Source organism: Palaemon carinicauda, chromosome 14, assembly GCF_036898095.1.
Source record: "Palaemon carinicauda isolate YSFRI2023 chromosome 14, ASM3689809v2, whole genome shotgun sequence".
NCBI lineage: Eukaryota > Metazoa > Arthropoda > Malacostraca > Decapoda > Palaemonidae > Palaemon > Palaemon carinicauda.
In genome coordinates, this window is record NC_090738.1 from 123,627,639 (window position 1) to 123,648,258 (window position 20,620).

At 44.5% G+C, this 20,620-nt stretch overlaps 1 protein-coding gene across 3 annotated transcripts in view; it reads left to right on the forward strand.

Annotated features, from left to right (window-relative positions):
* LOC137653725 (ubiquitin carboxyl-terminal hydrolase 46-like) overlaps positions 1 to 20,383 on the forward strand; it is a 48,633-nt gene extending 28,250 nt beyond the window's left edge. For all 3 annotated transcript variants that reach the window (XM_068387332.1, XM_068387334.1, XM_068387333.1), the window contains 3 exons: positions 4,896 to 5,122; positions 5,762 to 5,965; positions 19,990 to 20,383. In XM_068387332.1, coding sequence (XP_068243433.1) covers positions 4,896 to 5,122; positions 5,762 to 5,965; positions 19,990 to 20,135 — 577 coding nt within the window. In that variant the 3' untranslated portion in view covers positions 20,136 to 20,383. The remainder of the gene's footprint in view (positions 1 to 4,895; positions 5,123 to 5,761; positions 5,966 to 19,989) is intronic.
* The last annotated feature ends 237 nt before the right edge of the window (positions 20,384 to 20,620 follow it).

Below are 20,620 nucleotides of genomic sequence, written 5' to 3' on the forward strand. Positions count from 1 at the left end.
TTTTTTTCCCCATAAGAAATAATGGTATATATTCTATTCCGTTCCCAAGCACTCGAACAGGCCCAAAATATTAATAAAACGTGTACCTAAACAACAATAATTATCTAAATGTGTATGAAATTGGTCAGAAAATCCTATAAAACAATTTTAAACCATTTACTGTACTAAAATAAAACAATTTTAAACCATTTTCTGTACTGTAGTGAACATACCTTTGAGCAGCGGTTCGATGGCATACAGGGATGGATGTGGAGAGGATGGAAGGGGGAGGTTACTGCTTGGAAGGAGAGTCCCCTTCCATGATGTGGCGGGGTAGTTCTCCTTCAGGAGTTGTTTCTCTCTCCAATGAAAGGGTGGGCAGATCTATTTCAGGGGTTTCTTCTCTTCTTTGTCTCTTCTTTGGAGGAGAAACAGGCTTTGATGTAGCAGCTTTCTTTTCTTTTGTGAAAAACTGGTCTATTGTTAATTGTTTCTTCCTCCTCTGCAGTATTCTTTGAAAATGATACATGACACTATCATTAAACATATGCACTGCCCGGTTTGCTACTGCAATTTCTGGGTGGTATTTTTCAGCAAAAGCCTGCACATCTGCCCACTTGGAACAAATTTCATTGATGAGAGAACTTGGAACATCCTCCCTTACCTCATCCTCTTCTGAAGATTCCTGCTCCACAATCAGATCCTGCTGCTGTTGTTGTTGCAGGTGCAACAATTCCTCCACAGTCAACTCGGTAGAATGGCTTTCTACAAGCTCATCAATATCATCCTTGTCGACCTCAAGCCCCAAACTCCTGCCCATGACAACAATTTCCTCAACGACATCAGTGTCATCAGAAATTACAGGGGTAGCAGTGCTTGGACCCGCCTCTGGTTGGAAACCTTCAAACTCCCTCTCTGTGACACATGATGGCCACAGCTTACGCCAGGCAGAGTTCAATGTCCTATAGGTCACACCTCGCCAAGCTTGGTCAATCATGTTAACAGAGTTGAGGATGCTGAAGTGTTCCTTCCAGAATTCCTTTAGGGTCAACTTCGTGTCACTGGTCACTTCAAAACACTTTCTGAAAAGGGCCTTGGTATAGAGTTTTTTGAAGTTTGAAATGACCTGTTGGTCCATGGGCTGGAGTATGGGAGTAGTATTGGGGGGCAAGAATTTGATTTTGATAAAGCTGTATTCTTCTTTCAAGTCATCCTCGAGACCTGGAGGATGTGCAGGAGCATTGTCCATAACCAGAAGACATTTCATTGGCAAGCTCTTTTCAATGAGGTAAGCCTTAACCTGGGGGGCAAACACTTCGTTTATCCACTCAGTAAAGAATTGTCTTGTGACCCAAGATTTAGTGTTCGAGCGCCACATAACTGGTAGTGCACTTTTACAAATATTATTTCGTTTGAACACCCGGGGGTTGTCCGAGTGGTACACTAACAAGGGTTTGATCTTGCAATCGCCACTTGCATTTGCACACAGCAACAATGTTAGCCTATCTTTCATTGGCTTGTGACCTGGCATCTTCGTCTCGTCCTTGGTAATGTACGTATTGGCTGGCATTTTCTTCCAAAATAACCCAGTCTCATCACAATTAAAGACTTGTTGTGCGATCAAATTTTGTTCATTTATGTACCGATCGAATTCCCCCACGTATTTATCGGCTGCAATTTGATCCGAACTAGCTGCCTCCCCATGCCTAGTAACACGATGAATACCTGTTCTATTACGAAACTTTTCAAACCAACCCCTGCTCGCTTTAAATGTAAATGAATCACTTTCACTGGTACTCGGACTTTTCTTCACTAATTCTTCATAGATATGCAACGCTTTTTCACAAATGAACGCTTCACTAACACTTTCCCCGGCCAACTGTTTTTCTTTAATAAATATTAAAAGCAACTTTTCCATCTCCTCAATCACTTGTGGCCTTTGCTTAGTTACCGCCGTAACTCCCGTTGCAACATTCGCCTTCTTAATCATTTCTTTATGCTTTAAAAACGTAGAAATGGTCGACTTCGCCATTCCGTATTCTACCGCTAAATCGGACACTCGTACACCATTCTCATATTTCGCTATAATTTCCTTCTTCAACTCGATCGTTGTTCGCACTGTTTTCCTCTTCTCCTTCCCCTTAACACTCATTACTTTCTTGGGACTCATTATGAAAGCTAAAAAAGCAATTAAAAGCACTGAAAATCACTAAATCACAACGAATGCTGATCGCGCGTTGTCTGAGTGACGCTCTCGAGAGAACTGATGCTTCCCGAACAAGCGAGAGTGGCCGAGATGGCGCGATCATCACAAAGCCCATGCGGTCGTCACGTGTTCGGCTGGTCGAGTACCGAATTTTTGGTCGAGCACCGCAGCAAAAATTTCTCGAAAATTTTGGTCGAACTCCGAATTGTTCGAGTATAGAGTCGTTCGACTACCGAGGTATCACTGTATACCAGTCGAAGTGGGAAGTCTTCCGAGACTGGTGCAAGTCAGCATCTGTATCCTCGTCCAGTACCTCTGTAGCCCAAATCGCTGATTTTCTCTTACACCTGAGAAAAGTTCGCTCCCTTTCAGCTACCACGATCAAGTGCTACAGGAGCATGTTGGCTTCGGTCTTTCGGCATAGAGGCTTAGATCTTTCCAACAATAAAGATCTACAAGATCTCCTTAAGTCTTTTGAAACCTCTAAGGAACGTCGTTTGGCTACTCCTGGATGGAACTTAGACGTGGTCCTAAGGTTCCTCATGTCAGACAGGTTTGAGCCATTACATTCAGCCTCCCTGAAGGATCTCACTCTTAAGACTCTTTTCCTGGTGTGCTTGGCCTCGGCTAAAAGAGTCAGTGAACTTCATGCCTTCAGTAAGAACATCGGCTTTTCTACAGAAAAAGCCACTTGTTCTCTTCAACTTGGTTTCCTGGCCAAAAATGAACTGCCTTCTCGTCCTTGGCCTAAATCTTTTGATATTCCTTGCTTATCAGAGATCGTAGGCAACGAACTGGAAAGAGTGTTATGTCCCGTTAGAGCTCTTAAGTTCTATTTAGCTCGTACTAAGCCATTACGAGGTAAATCTGAAGCGTTATGGTGTTCGGTTAAGAAACCATCCTTACCTATGTCAAAGAATGCTTTGTCATATTTTATCAGATTTTTAATACGAGAAGCTCATTCCCACTTGAATGAGGAAGACCAATCTTTGCTTAAGGTTAAGACGCACGAAATTAGAGCTATAGCAACCTCCGTGGCCTTCAAGCAAAATAGATCTCTGCAAAGTATCATGGACGCGACTTTTTGGAGAAGCAAGTCAGTGTTCGCGTCATTTTACTTGAAAGATGTCCAGACTCTTTACGAGGACTGCTACACACTGGGTCCATTCGTTGCAGCGAGTGCAGTAGTGGGTGAGGGTTCTACCACTACACTTCCCTAATTCCAATATCCTTTTTAATCTGTCTCTTGAAATGTTTTTAATATTGTTTTTTATGGGTTGTACGGAAGGCTAAGAAGCCTTTCGCATCCTGGTTGATTTGGCGGGTGGTCAAAGTCATTTCTTGAGAGCGCCCAGATTAGGGGTTTGATGAGGTCCTGTTAGTATGGGTTGCAACCCTTCATACTTCAGCTCCTGGGAGTCTTTCAGCATCCTAAGAGGATCGCTGGGCTTCGTGAGGAAGACAGACTTACAAGGCAGAGTAATCGTCTAAGTCAACTTCCTTACCAGGTACCTATATATTTTGGTTTTGTTATATTGATAACTGTCAAAAACTCTTAGCATATACGCTGTAAACTTAATTAACTCTGGTCTCTACCCACCGCCTTGGGTGTGAATCAGCTATTATATATTCACCGGCTAAGTTAAATATTTAAAAATGATATTTTAATTATAAAATAAATTTTTGAATATACTTACCCGGTGAATATATAAATTTAAAGGCCCTCCCTTCCTCCCCAATAGAGACGCAGCGGGACGAGAAGAATTGAAGGGTTTGTTTACATGCAGGAGTGGTATCTGGCCGATAGTTGGCGCTGGTGGGCACACCCGCAACCTTCATAGCGATCGCTCGCGAGTTTTTGAGTGTGTTTTCTGTCGAGCCGCTGAGCAGCAGCTATTATATATTCACCGGGTAAGTATATTCAAAAATTTATTTTATAATTAAAATATCATATTTCAACAGACAGCAAGCTTTTTATACAACAGTTTCAGTGTAAGAAGGTCACATAAATTCTAACAAAGAAATGCAAAAAAAAAAAAAAATAGGCTCAAGCTGGGTCTGTTGACAGAGAGGTGTAGAGCGAGATATGCAGTAAAAAATAAGAAATACTGTTACAATGTACGAGTGTGAAGCATGTGCGGTACATAGCTCTCCCCCTAAAAATGACACGTGAAATGGGGCACCCTGCTCTAGAGAGGCGTACTGTAACAAACAGATCAATACAAGAAAAAAGTCTCAAAACGGACCTGTTGACAGAGGTGTAGAGAACGATATACAATAAAAAAGGAAATACTGTTACAATTTAAGAGTGTGAATCACCTGTGGTACAATAGCTAGTACTGTATGTTGTGCTTAAAATTAACTTTATGCTTTTTTGTCTTTAGTTAAGATGAGTTCAAAGTTATATTATTGAAAGTACATGAAAGTACCGTGTAGATAGTTAGTTAAATAAGACCAAGTGCAGAACTGCATTCTCAGTTATTTAACAAGGAACAGTTAAGTTGTGAATTTTCAAGCCCTTGCATAATTCCATGATTTTTGTCACTTTTATCAAGGCCTGTTCTGTATTTGGTGCTATGTAATTTTGAATACATACCACTAAAATTCATGGAATTCCATAGCCCCCTTATGGTAAGGTCTGACCATATGATTTTCATCTTTATAGCACCCTTATTAGTGTTTATTTACCACTATCCATTATTGTTTTCAGAAATATGTTTACTGCAAAGTGCAGTGAAGCAATGCCTGCTCCTTTAGAATTATCGTGCTTCTGCCGTGCATGCCTCTCTGAGCAGGTTCGGAAGCAAGCACTCATGGAGCTAGAGAAGGAAAGTAGAACCACCAAACCAAATGCGAATAGCAAATCCGATGTCTCAGGGCATCTTCCGTACCATCTGACTGCTGTTGTGTGTCATTTGGGAGCTACCCTATCGTCAGGTATATACACTATCTGCTGTTGATGCTTGTGCTTGGATAATATCCTAAAATTAAGCATAAACCTATTTGTCTTTCTCCTTGCCCTATTTGAATATCTTTTCCAGTCTTCTATTCTTTAAACTCATTCAGAAGATTTCTTCTATTGTGATTTTAATGTTTGGTAATCTGCAAGTAATAGATCTCAAGGCATCCCTTTGTGTACATCTTTACTGCCTCCTTTATTAAAGTGACCGACAATACTGATCTATCTTATGCAAACATACATTAGAACTTTTTCCTACATACTTGTTTTATATATAGCTCTATAACTGTATCTATTACCAACCAATTAAATTAAGTGGTAGATTTATATGTTGGAGAATATTTTGGCAGTTCAGAATGCCAAGTAAATCTTAGAAAACAGGTAAAAGTTTGTATATGGAATAGATAGAATCCAGGCAGAAAATACACAAGGTCGATGGGAGAGGAAAGAACTTACCAGATGGCTTGCTCATGAAGCGAAACCATGTTAAAAACATGAATGAATGTATTGATTTAATAACAAGAACAAAGAGTAACCCCTTACTGATATTCCAATTATTTTAGAGCATTATTATATTGAATATGTGAGAAAAACTTAAATTTTCTACCTCTTTTCAGGTCACTATTTATCTTTTGTACGCTTAAGTGCCCTTCAGTCCTCCAAGTGTCCAGAACAGCATTTACAGCAATTGCAGCAGCAGCAGCAGGTACCAACTCAGCCTCAGTCTAATTCCTCTGGAAAACATGACTGCCCGTGGATGAGATGCTGTGGGTTACACATGGATCATATACACCCGGCACCCATTTTGAATGGTCACATAGGTAATAATACTTGGATTTAGCATGCTTTTTCTTTTACAGTCTAAGAGAACCAGAGAACACTTGTTTGAATCTTAACCCTTTTACCCCCAGGCTATTTGGAAATTTCCAACCCTTAACCCCCAGGGGGATATTTTTTTCACAGCACATTTTGCAGTATATTTTTTTAAATTGCTCTAATAGCCTTAATTTTTGTCATAGAGAGGTCAGGTTGGTCTCATTCTCTTGGAAAATGCCTGAATTTTCTCAAAAAATTATCAAAAATATGAAAAAAAAAAAAAAATTATAGCATTTTTTTGCAAGGACGTACCGGTACGTCCATGGGAGTAAAGGGATGGCTTTTGTGAAACGTACCAGTACGTCCTTTGGGGGTAAAAGGGTTAAGAGTTCCCTTTGATAAGTTTGAGAATTAACTATCGCTAGTTCGTGAGTCCCTCTTGAAGTTCTCGAGTTTACTCACTTGATTTCTCTGATTCAAATCGTTGATTTGTTTCTTAAAGTTCCTTTGTCCCATTTTTGTCTTTTACCCAAGGATAAAATATCAGGCCAGGTATGATTAGTCTGCATACCAGACTGTTTGATTACATTTAATGCAATTAGCACATCCTCATTTGAAATTAGTAACCAAAATCGTTTCAAAACCTGTTAAGGAAGGACAAGAATTTTGTACAATAGAGTTAAGTTATTTTTGCATTTTAATTTGTTTTAATGTTAATATTCCTAAAATATTTTGTTTTAGTTATTCATTGCTTCTCTTATTGTTTATTTATTTCCTTGTTTCCTTTCTTCACTGGGCTATTTTTCCCTGTTGGAGCCCTTGAGCGTATAGCATTATGCTTTTCAAACTAGGGTTGTAGCTTGACTAGTAATAATGATGATAAACCTATTTCTTATAAAAGCCTAAATTCTTTGTCTTGACAAATTTTGCCAGGCACTCGGTCCCAGTAGCAAAAAGCAGCAGTACATAGTTGGGTGTGTGAAAGCTCCACTCTTATCTCTGAATGTTCATCTGCCAGGTGGTCACTTCTTGTTTGCCTATTTCTGACTTGATCTCATTTGTTCCGTAACGGGAATACAAACCGTGCTATTTAATAGGGTTATTACTTTCGGCGTAGCTGAAATGACGAGCCATTAATTTTTAACGAGGGTTTACTACCCACACCGCTAGTTAGCGGGGGTAGGGGAGGGTAGCTTGCTACCCTTCCCCCCCCCCTCTCACACACCTGTGCTTGAACTCGCTTTGCTCTCGGCCCGGATGGTGGTCGGACGTGCCGCTCTCATCCTCGCCATCATATTGGCATCCATTTAATTGCTTTTGTTCTTTCTTTTTTCTAGTTTCTGTGTATGTGAAGTTGGCCTCTGCGATCATGCGCACCTGCCTTGGTTTTCCCGACCGCCCCTGTGGAACATTCATGTTGGCGGTCAAGACTGATCCTCACGCCCTTTGTCCTTCTTGTAGGGGCCAACGGTGTGATAGTGTCAACAAGTGTAGGGAGTGGTCTACCTCCCAGTGGGAGAGGTTTTCGCGACGACGGAAGAAGTTCCATCTTCAGTCTCTCCTGCTAGTGTTTCTTCCCCTCAGGGTAGTTCACTTACAGAGACTCCTCTTCGGAGGACTGCTGAAGGTCGGCTTGCTGATCCAACGGCCCGCAGAGGGCACATCCGTCGGAAGGTTCACCTTCCTCCTCGCCATAGAGGCCTTCCTTCATCTGTGGTTTTGAGGCGCCTCTTTGGTTCAACGTCTTCTATGCAGTCCCCCCGCAGAGGAGCCTCTAGACCGATCATCCGTCACTGCACCTGCATTGGTCCTGGACCTCTCTGCAGATCGTTTGCGATCTCCTTCGGTGGAAGGTCGTCCTTTTAAAGGACACGTTGACCTTCCACCCGACAGACCTGCCGTCGCCGTTCCTGCATGGGCCTAACAAGGCTCCAACTGAACGAGTTATTGCGCGCCAACAACCTACGCGCTACGTGCCTACGAAACCTGACAAGCGCTCATCACTACAGCTCGCTGATCTTCCTTCTTACCTTAACACTGGGCATCAAGAGTGTACGCGGCAACATGCGCATATGCTCCAACAAGAGCATAGCTCCACCACGCGCCCTGATGTGCACATGCGCCAACGATCTCCTGCGCGCCAGGGCTCGCCTGCACACACTGCGCCCATGCGCCTTGCGCTTATGCACCAACGATCTCCTATGCGCCAGCTCCCACCTGCGCACCAACACTCACCTGCGCGCAAATTACCTGCGCAACAGTGCTCTCTTGCGCGCCAACGCTCTCCTACATCTCCTGCACGTGTGCATACGCGCCCTACAATATTCTCTCCTACGCGCCAGGTAAAACCTGCGCGCCAACTTTCTCCTGATAGCAGGCCTACAGACAAGTCAGCCATGCTGCCTTCACCCGCGCGCCATCCCTTACCAATGCGCCAGCGCTCACCTGCGCGCCAGCCTTCTCCTGCGCATCCACAAGGATATACGCGCATGCTCGCCAACCCTCTCCTTGGGATGCGCGCCAACACTCTCCCGCGTGCCCAGCATGAATCTACTGCGCGCGCCCTACGACTGTTACAGATGCGCACGAACACTCTTCTGCGTGCCCGCGTGCACTCTGTGATTCTCCTGCTCGCGCGCCACCAGTCTCCCGCACGCGATACCCGATATTCACCCTCGCGCGAGCGTCAATATCCTCCCGCGCGCGAGCCTATGCATCACAAGGAACGACGTCTAGCAAGGTCACCATTGCCTCATTCCCCTCCCCTGCAAGTGTATACCACCGCGCATTGTGAGAGAAGGGAAACTTCCAGAGGGGTTCAGGATCCCAAAGCTACCACGGGCGAATCCACCTATTCCAGTGACTCCTCCCAGGGATCCTTCAGTCCCTTTCCCTTCAAGGGGTATGTCTGACAGTGCGTCTGTCAGCCAACAGCCCTAGTTCGGTGCCCTGATCAGAGCTGTAACTCAGTCTTTCAAGCCCGTCCTCTCTGAATTGGGACACGGAACCATGGCTTCCTCTACCCCACTGAAGAGAAAAAGATGAGTTCTAGACGCGGTCATTTCCCCGAGGGCGAAGCTGACTCCACGCAGACCTTTGAGGCAAATTCCTTCTATTCCTCGGACTGCCTCTTCTTCCCTTTCAGACGAAGATTTCCCATCTCCAAGGGAATCACGTGAGAAGAGACTTAACCCCATTGCACCAATGGAGGAAACCTCTTCGTGCCGAGAGTTCCACACAGTCAGGGATTGGTGGGAACATGCCACCCTCTTCAATGTTGGAGTCTTACAACCTTCCCAGGAAGGAATCCAAAGTCTCCAAAACATTGCCTAAGTCCTCCACTAGGGCTAGGATGGAGCCAGCTAGCCACTCAGGGAATGTCCGTGATTCTCCCCAAGAAGAGCCTTCGGGGATAGAAGGAGACTTTGCTGCAAGTCCTACAACAGGAGGAGACCAGCAAGAGTCAGAACACCCGTTTTGGCAAGTTCTGACTCTAATGAGGGCTCTCAACGGGTTTTCCGACCCAGAGATCCCTCCTCGAGAGGGCAAAGACACTGTCTTGGACCGCGTCTTTGGTACTCAAAAGCCTTCTAAGACCAGTGCAGCCCTGCCCTGGCCTCAAGGTGTAAAGAGTACCAGGGACAAGATCTCCCAGCTGCTCTCCGAGATGTCCTCCTCCAACCGTTCTGGTGCCACTAACAAGCTCCTCCCACCTCCTCGCATACTCAGAGGAGGTACTTCGAGATCCTAGACGTGCCTTGTCTAGTTCTTCCACTTCACCACTCGCTGGAAGAGCTAACCAGGGGAATCCCTCTTGAGAGACTCTCCAACTGGCAGGTCTCGTTCTCGGCAGCCGAGATCCTCAATCAGGAGATGGGTCGCGAAGTGTGCTATGAAAGCTTCTTCGTGGCTCAATATCTGGTTGAGGACCTTAGGTATCCTGATACGTTCTGAGAGTTTCTCCAAGGAACGTACCAGGAAAGCTATGGATACCTCCCTTCTCTCAGGTACTCGCACGATCGAGTTTCTGGCCCACCAAGTCTCGAACTTGTGGACAAATACCATCCTGAAACATCGGGATGCAGTAGCTGAGAGATTCCATCAGAAGGGCCCTAGCGCCGAGATCAATAGGCTCAGACATTCCTCCATAGAGGGTTCTGTTCTTTTTGAGCCTAAGGATGTGGAACATGCTGCTGAGAGGTGGAGGAAGTCGCATCAAGACTCCCTCCTTCATAGGGCTTTAACATCCAAGCCCTATAAGCCTCCAGCACCACAGCAGTCCTGTCCAGCCAAGACCACTTCGACGACAACAGCAGTGAAGACGATGGTGTCTAAGCCTTTTATTGTCAAAGAAAGGAAAGGCAAAAAGTCCTCCAGGGGAGGCAAAAATCGTAGAGGTAAGCAGCCGAGGCTGCAAACGCTAGGATAGGCAGTTCCCCTGCATTTCCACCAGTGGGGGAATGCTTACAAAGTTGCTCAAACAGGTGGAAGCAACTCGGGGCCGATTCCTGGACAATCTCCACGATCAGTCTAGGATATCGCGTCCCGTTCATAACATCTCTACCTCCCCTGACGACGAATCCAGTGTCATTGAACTCCCTAGCCATGGGATTGGCAAGGGGGCAAGCCCTTCGGGCAGAAGTCCAGACCCTTTTGAAGAAGGGCGCTCTCCAAGCGGTCCTCGACGGATCCCCAGGCTTCTTCAGTCGACTCTTTCTTGTAAAGAAGGCGTCTGGAGGCTGGAGACCAGTCATCGACCACTCAGCTCTGAACAAGTTTGTCAAACAAACTCTGTTCAGCATAAAGACGGCAGACACGGTCAGACTAGCAGTAAGACCGCAAGACTTCATGTGCACTTTGGACCTAAAGAACGCGTACTTCTAGATCCCAGTGCATCCGTCTACAAGGAAGTACTTAAGATTCAGCCTGGACAACAGAAAATACCAGTTCAAGGTCCTGTGCTTCGGTCTTTCCACAGCACCACAATTCTTCACCAGAGTGTTCACCCCAGTATCATCTTGGGCACACAGGATCGGCATCCGTCTCCTCTGTTATCTGGACGACTGGTTAATCCTAGCAGACTCGGTTTCAACCCTTCTTCAACACCGAGACAAACTTCTGAGATGTTCCCAAGATCTGGGGATCATGGTAAATCTCGAGAAGTCTTCCCTGCTTCCCACTCAAAGACTGGTATACTTCGGCATGATTATAGATACCACTCTCCACAAAGGCTGAGGAAGGTCGCAAGACCTTTTTTCAGACGAGAAGAACTTCCAGCCCAATCGTGGTTACATCTCGGTCACCATTCATCGCTGGCCCATCTAGTTCCCAATGGTCGCCTCAGGATGAAATCCCTCCAGTGGCGATTCAAGTCCCGGTGGAATCAAGCTTACTACTCCCCGGACATCCAGATCCCCATGGGACCTGCGGAACTGACGGACCTCCAGTGGTGGGTTGCAGATGAGAACTTATGAAAGGGAGTGGATCTTCTCGTCCTTCCCCCGGATTTGATGCTGTTTTTAGACGCTTCAAAAAAGGGGTGGGGGGCTCACGTGCTGCACCACACGACCTCAGGCCTCTGGTCAGGGTCAGAAAAGTACCTCCACATAAATCTCCTAGAGATGAAGGCCGTCTATCTAGCCCTTCAACAGTTCCAACAGTACCTGGCAAGTCACTCTGTGGTGGTGATGAGCGACAACACCATAGTAGTGGCCTACATCAACAAACAAGGAGGTACTTTTTCGCAGCAACTATCCCATCTAGCAGTAGAGATATTGAGATGGGCCGAAATCCACTCGATACCACTATCGGCACGCTTCATTCCGGGCAAGAGGAATGTGCTCACCAACAACCTGAGCAAAGCATCTCAAATAGTGAGTACCGAGTGGTCTTTGGATCATCTAGTAGCCAACAAAGTCCTGACTTTGTGGGGTTCTCCGACTGTGGACCTCTTTGCAACGGCTCTGAACTTCAGGCTCCCGCTGTACTGTTCCCCAGTCCCAGACTCCAAGGCTCTCTGGCAAGATGCTTTCCAACAACGGTGGGACAACATCGATGTTTACTCCTTTCCCCCGTTCTCTCTGATGAAGAGGGTATTCAACAAGACCAGAACATCGGTCAACCTTTCCATGACCCTCATAGCTCCGCTATGGCATCATGTAGAATGGTTCCCGGACCTTCTGCAACTCCTAACGGAGCCTCTAAGAGAACTCCCTCCACGACACAATCTACTCAAACAACCACACGCCAACATCTTCCACAAAGCCGTAGGTTCACTACGGCTTCACGCCTGGAGACTATCCAACCTCTCCTCTCTGAGAGAGGACTTTCACAACAAGTTGCGATCAGGATGTCTGGACACCTGCGAAAGTCATCAGCAGCAGTCTACCAGGAAAAGTGGAAAGTCTTCTGTGGTTGGTGTCTTGGAATGGGTATCTCTCCACTCGATGCTACTATTCCAGCAATACCGGAGTTCCTTGTGTATTTGCGGGAAGAAATGCACCTATCAGTCTCGGCAGTGAAAGGCTATCGCTCAGCCTTAAGCCTCGCGTTCAGGCTGAAAGGAGTGGATATTTCTTCATCGCTAGAACTTTCTCTACTCATACGGAGTTATGAACTTACCTGCCCTCAGTCGGAAGTGAGACCTCCCCCATGGAACGTGGTTCGAGTTCTCAGGTCTCTTAAGAGACCTCCCTGTGAACCATTATGCCAGGCATCAGATCGCCACCTAACTTGGAAGACTGTGTTCCTGCTAGCTTTGGCCTCGGCCAAGTGAGTCTGCGAACTTCATGGTCTCTCGTATGACATCGCCCATTCAAGGGGATGTGGGAAGGTAACGTTCAGCTTCGTCCCTGAGTTTATTGCTAAGACTCAGAACCTGGGAGTAGCAGATCCTCGATTCGACTCCTTCCAGATTTCTAGTCTCCGTACTGTAACAGATGACCCAGACCATCTCTTACTATGCCCAGTAAGGAGCTTAAGGCTGTACCTCAGGAGAACAGCCGCAGCCCATCCTCGTGTGCCAGCACTATTCGTCAGCACAGGAAGGACTAAGAGGAGGGTCACCATGAACACCATCTCTGCATGGATTCGTAGGGTCATTGACCTGGCACTGAATCCAGACCCTCTTCCGTCACGTCGCCCCAGAGCACATGATGTCAGGGGCATAGCTACGTCTCTGGCCTTCTAAAAAAAATTTTCAGTGATGCAGGTTCTTCAAGCTGGGGTGTGGAAACGGCAGTCCACGTTCACATCCCACTACCTGCAAGACGTGACCCACAGGAGACTCGATACTTTCTCTGTCGGTGTTGTGGTGGCTGCACAACAGCTGGTTTAAAACCTCAAGCTCCTTATTGGTCAAGTAGCAGAAGGTTGAGGGCATTGTTACCCAGTTTTAGTCTGCATGAATGAAAAGGTTTGAGTGGCCCTTATTCTTTTCTTCATCATCCCCTCCCTTGGGGAAGGCAGCATCCTGGGTCTCTGCATAGCTGACCGTAAACCATGCTCCCTTGTGTTCCTTGTATTAATATTAATACTGTTACGTCCCCATACCCTGACGAGGTGGTATTGGGAAAGTCCTAGTCTACAAGTTTCCATCTAAAGAACTTCAGAACAACTTTATAGGACAAGTCACACTTCTTCATACCTTCACACACAGCTTGCGTAGGCTATAGACCTTGCGTAGCAAGGTTTTAGCGAGGTGCAGGGGCTCCTTATTTCTTGTGTGCTAACACACTCAGATAAGGAGCCCCCGGGCAAAGCCAAAAGCCAGACTGGCTGGGACGTCCACCCTTCCTAATGGGTGAGTCATCCCTATTAAATAGCGTGGTTTGTATTCCAGTTACGGAACAAATGGCAAATTCGTAGATTATTTGTATTTTTCCTAACTATACAAACCTTAGCTATTTAACAAAACTTGCCCGCCAGCCCTATCCCCCTTGAAGTCCCACCTCCAAGCAAAGTGAGCTCAAGCACAGGTGTGTGAGAGGGGGGGTAGCAAGCTACCCTCCCCTACCCCCGCTAACTAGCGGTGTGGGTAGTAAACCCTCGTTAAAAATTAATGGCTCGTCATTTCAGCTACGCCGAAAGTAATACCCCTATTAAATAGCTAAGGTTTGTATATTTAGGAAAAATACAAATTATCTACGAATTTGTCGTTTTTTGTCAGGGGAATACCTTGATTCATTTATGTCCTGACTTTATCTCATTTTTACCCTGCTTCATTTATATTCATCCGTATTCTCTACTTTTTTGATTGGCACTATTGTTTGTGCGAAGGTAAATTGTGGGATTTTCAGTTCTTCCAAGTAAGATAATTTTTGGTGTATCTTTAGTTTGGTATCATGGGAAAATACTCCCTGGTTACGGGGCACAGTACATTTGCATACCTAACCTGTCTATTGTTGTTTTCTAATTCAGGAACTAATCATGTGGAACAATTGTAAATTGTGACTATTCTTACGCTTTTAAAAGTTGTATGCTTTCAGTTTGGCTGGCACTTCTGCTGTTAGGATTTATAATGAGATGTCTGTAGTTACTGGCAGGTGGCGAGGAAGCCTTCCTCCCCAGCCAGTAATCTAAGTAGCTACTTTATTAGCCACGGGGGGAGTATAGATGTATCCCAGCGCCGTCAACTGGCTGTTTTAATTTCTATATATGATTGTATATGCATAAAGTTTATGGTTCACAGTTCATTGTGTATAGGGGAATTTTCGGAAAATGAAAGGTTTTGTAGTTTTACAGATAATTAAAGTTGACAGAGCTTCTATGTAACCTGCTTATGTACACTTGTTCTTTATGTTAGCAGTATTGCTTCTGCTGTCTATTCCCTCATTAGTGTCTAGTAGTGACGACAATAGTATCGTAACTTAGGAATGAAACGTTGTCGCACGCCGTCGATAGAAGGAGAATTTAAAGTTACTGTATTTCTTCACCTCTGACGCACCTTCGTCTCGGCATCAACAGCTGACCTACATATTCATCAGACTTGGTGCACTCTGCTGGTCGCAATATAAAGGAGTAATCTTTTGGAAGATTACTCCTTTAAGACCAATCGATAGGAATTACATATAAGGGACTCTTACCTTTTCTTTCCCCGTGGGACAGGCAGTGTTGCCCAATTCCTCACCGTGAACAAAGAAAGAGAGGGTGAAATTGCGTGTTACTGTGCACTAGCATGCTACTATGTGCTTCTGAGGGAGCACTTACTCATCTGTTTGCATAAGGAGTGCCATCTCACCTGTTTGTAATAGTGCTTTCCCACAAGAGTGCCATCTGACTTCTTTGTGAGCCCATTAGAGCGCTGCTATGGTTTAGCGAGCTACTGTGTGCTCACATGCTTCTAAGAAAGCCCCACCTCATATGTGCACGAACGCACGCTCTTACGAGAGCTTCATTTCACTTGTTCGTGATCATGCGCTTCCATCTTGCCTGTTTGTGATCAAGTTCTCCTATGGGATGGCCATCTCATTTATTCTTGATCACGCTCACTGACAGGAGTGACCTCTCATCTGTTCACTATTGCGTGCTCCTACAGGAGGGCCAACGCTCCTTTTTGCGATCACATATTCTTACTTACCGCCTCCGCATCTGATCACACGCTCCCAAAGGAACACTACTTCACCTGCTTGTGATTGCTCACTGTTAAAGCAGTGCTACCTCACCTGTTTGCAATCGCTTGCATTTAAGGGAGTGCCACCTCACCTGTTTGCGCTAGCACACTCATTCATTAGACTTGCAGCATTTACATGTGTGTGCACCTGTCTATTTATGCTCCTTTATTCACATGCTTGCGCGCTCCCCTCACCTGTTGGCTTGCGATTGCTACCCCACTCTCATGCTCCTTCCTACTCGTCGGATCTCGATGTCACACTTTTTTGCATTCAAGTGCTCTCTACTACTGGGACACAATCTCCAGATTGGATCGAGAACACACTACTGTTCAGAAGTACCGTTCTAGAAAGCTGCCCTCGAGAGCTCACATTCGCCCTCTAGTAAAGCAATAAATTTGATACAGTCAGCCCTCATTCTTTGCGACGGTTAGGTAACGGAGACAGGCATTAAAATCGCGAATTTGCCGTGCCCAAGGGTGGGATAACTCCTAACCTAACAACTTGCTGTCCCTTGCCTATACTCGGATAATTAACCCACCAAGTACTGCCTAATATTGTTTTTACTTGGTTTCTATCACAGTATAGTTGTTCCTATCTAGTAATACTGTATAACACTTGCTAATACTGTACAGTAGTGTATAGCACTGTAATACACATATACTGCTATCACTACAGTAAAGCTTACTGGCTTACTGTACTGTAAGTGTTCGCTGCTTTCATTCGAATGACTTGACTCACTGTACACGTCACTTACATTTACAATAAACAAAACTGTAATTCTGTACTGCACAATATGTATGCAATTTGAGGTTAACTAAGTGTACATATTTTATACAACGGCCACCTACCATTTTCGTATGAAGATCTACACAGCCATCTTTTAGCACGACACAATTCCTGATGCATCGGTGTCGTCTTCTGTAAGGAATCTGTCCGACATTTACGGTAACCCGGTAATATTTATCCCATCATCTACTTCAATGGGTTAGAAAATAAATAGATAATGATAAAAGTATCGTTAGTAACGTTATATTCATTGCATAAACATACCGCCACAATAACATATATACCATTATACCAAGGCACTTCCCCCAATTTTTGGGGGTAGCCGACATCAAACAAATGAAACAGAAAAGGGGACCTCTCCTCTCTACGTTCCTCCCAGCCTGACAAGGGACTCAACCGAGTTTGGATGGTACTGCTAGGGGTGCCACAGACCACCCTCCCCCGTTATCCACCAGATGAAGCTTCATAACACTGAATCCCCTACTGCTGCTACCTCCGCGGTCATCCAAGGCACCGGAGGAAGCAGCAGGGCCTACCGGAACTGCGTCACAATCGCACGCCATTCATTCCTATTTCTAGCACGCTCTCTTGGCTCTCACATCTATCCTCCTGTCACCCAGAGCTTCCTTCACTCCATCCATCCACCCAAACCTTGGCCTTGCTCTTGTACTTCTCCCATCAACTCTTGCATTCATCACCTTCTTTAGCAGACAGCCATTTTCCATTCTCTCAACATGGCCAAACCACCTCAACACATTCACATCCACTCTAGCTGCTAATTCATTTCTTACACCCGTTCTCACCCTCACTACTTCGTTCCTAACCCTATCTACTCGAGATACACCAGCCATACTCCTTAGACACTTCATCTCAAACACATTCAATTTCTGTCTCTCCATCACTTTCATTCCCCACAACTCTGATCCATACATCACAGTTGGTACAATCACTTTCTCATACAGAACTCTCTCTACATTCATGCCCAACCCTCTATTTTTTACTACTCCCTTAACTGCCCCCAACACTTTGCATCCTTCATTTACTCTCTGACTTACATCTGCTTCCACTCCACCATTTGCTGCTACAACAGATCCCAAGTACTGAATTTGATCCACCTCCTCAAGTAACTCTCCATTCAACATGACATTCAACCTTGCACCACCCTCTCTTCTCGTACATCTCATAACCTTACTCTTACTCACATTAACTCTCAACTTCCTTCTCTCACACATCCTTCCAAATTCTGTCACTAATCGGCCAAGCTTCTCTTCCGCGTCTGCAACCAGTACAGTATCATCCGCAAACAACAACTGATTTACCTCTCATTCATGGTCATTCTTGTCTACCAGTTTCAATCCTCGTCCACGCACTCAAGCATTCACCTCTCTCACCACTCCATCAACATACAAGTTAAACAATCACGGCGACATCTCACATCCCTGTCTCAGCCCCACTCTCACCGGAAACCAATTGCTCACTTCATTTCCTATCCTAACACATGCTTTACTACCTTTGTAGAAACTTTTCACTGCTTGCAACAACCTTCCACCAACTCCATATTACCTCATCACATTCCACATTGCTTCCCTATCAACTCTATCGTACGCTTTCTCCAGATCCATAAACGCAACATACACCTCCTTTGATTTTTTTATTTTCAATATTTGATTTTATATTTAATAGGTACATTGCGGTTTTTTGTGTCCCGTATAAGAGATATCTTGTACAGCATGGGGTGACTGTAATTCTCCATTCGCCAGTTGATTTTACTCGGCGATAGAGTACTTACCGGGAACATTATTTCCCCGAAGATTCATAACTGTGTGATATTAAGTCCTACCTGTGCTCTCTCACAAGAAGAAGCATGCACACTACTGGTAGGAGTATGGGCTTAAAGCTTCACTTCCTTTCCTACATGAGTACCGTACCAAATGCTACTGCTACACTAGAAGAGAAAGATGTCTAAATAGGCCCAATCAATGTAGGTACAGTACGTGTCTCCGATAATCTTTGAGTACGAGTCCTCAGGTCTCCTAATTTGACCCTTTTAAACTTTGATTAGCCCCAGCGAGTAGAAAAAAGGCATGTGTTTTCCTGTGTTGTTAGCCATTATAAAGGATAGAAGACCATCTCCATCTCCTTGGTTCAGCAGTTTGTGGTAGGGTCCTACAGTCCAGACAGCCATGTCTTCAATCTTTTTCTTCCTCTTCTACCTACAAACCCAACTAAAGAGGCAAGAATGACTTAATTTCCTGTTCTTTGGGAGTAGACACCACAACTCTTCCTTAAGTACATACATACATACATATACCAAGGCACTTCCCCCAATTTTGGGGGGTAGCCGACATCAACAAAGAAAAAAAACAAAAAATGGGACCTCTACTCTCTACGTTCCTCCAGCTAACAAGGGACTCAACTCTTCCTTAAGTACAAAGGAATAAGAGATCCTGAAATGCTGCTTCATTCTGGCTTTTGAGGAACAATAGGACTCATGGTCCCACTAGGGGATCACCCCTGAAGCAATCATACGAAGCCAAAATATAGGATCTACCCTAGCCTCCAGGAAGAATCTTAACCTGTCAGCGGCGCAAGTGCTAAAGGCCTGAGTCTGGAGGTGCCAGTCCACTGTCCATGAGAATATACCCATAAGTCTTGCGGCATGTTTTCAATGTGACTTGTTGTAGTTGCCCAGAAGCATGTTAGTCTAGGATTAGAGGTGGTGTGTCTGGACCTTTTCCTCTTTCTTTCCCTCTTGGGTAGCAGTAGTCATTGCCGGTTTGGACTTTGATGCGGGTGAGCTTCCATACCCGGCATCTGTTCTATGCAAGTCGGTTATAGAAGCATCTCCTTAGTCCTTCTTACGAGGGGCAGGATGGATAGAATCTATGATACATTATGCCTAATTGGCTATACGTTATTGACAATAAGTTCTTCCTTGACTGCCTGTCAGCAGACAGAAACCTACCCCAACCCATGAGAGTCTGATTTCAAGTGTTTGGAGGTGGTAGCAATCAACATTCCTGTACCTCTGACTGGTCTGAGTGTATTGGCATCCCGTGACTTTAATCCAGCCAGTATGGTTATAGAGGCTTCCTCCTACATAAAGATGAGTCTCCTATTAAAGGACGAGTATTAGTACTCGTATAAGAACAAATCACAAGTTTTTAAAGTAGTTTATATTTTTACAAACTATATAAACCTTAGTCCTTTAAGATTCACTTCCCGCCTCAGTCGCCTCGCAAGTCCTAGGTGGAGATCAAAGTAGTTATTCGGTGTAATGCCTTGTGGCCTGGGCTTCCCCACCACCCACCTGCTACTAAAGTATGCTCCTATTAAAAGATTTCAATTTGTATAGTTAGGGAAAATACAAATTACTTTTAAAATTTGTGATGTTTGTCTGAAATTAAGGGGGTCTATACGAAATGAAACTATTTTATTCTTTTCATATTACTGTATAGGTGTTCAAATAAACTTCAAACTCTGCAAAAAATTTAGTTCAACAAAAGCCTAGGAAATCGTATTTTTATAGGTGAATAGATAGATAAATAAAGAAGAAAGTAAGTTCTTTTGAAAGAATAAATTATGTGAGAAATATGACGGAATATGCAGTCATTTTACCTTTTCAATTTCAGATGGTATGGAGTCTGGTAGCGAACATGAAAACATGTGGTTGGAATGTGACGACGAAAAGATCAAACTGGTGACCTCCTCGGAAGTGATCAACATGATGCGGACGACAGTGATCACTCCCTACCTTTTGTTTTATTCTCGCTTTTAGGAGACGACAGACGTACTAGGAGAGCAAGAGCAAACTTTACTCTTTCTGTGATGAAATTAGGAACCTTCTCTTGTTATCTTGTTCTTAGCATTGTTTATAAAAAAGTTAACGAAGACTGGGCGGCATTAACGAGGTTGAATTAGTGCCTATTTTCCATGACTTAAACTAATGTAGTTGGTTGAATTTTTGCACTCATGTTACCACATACCTCGAGAGTCAGGTTCACCTTAATAAAGGACAAACCTATTTTTGGGGGATTTTTTTTGTTTCCCCCTTTTTACTTTTCATTTGCAGGAAGTTTTATAGATCAATAGTGATTGTTAGAAAAATTAATTATAAAGGGAAGTTATGAGGGTAATATTTTTTTCCTTTAGATTGTTGCTTTTACAGGTGATAATACAAATTTTTCATGTTGGCTAATACCGTGAATATTTTTAACTGCAACCTTTCAAATTAGAAAATATCCCAGTGAGGAAAGGGAAAAA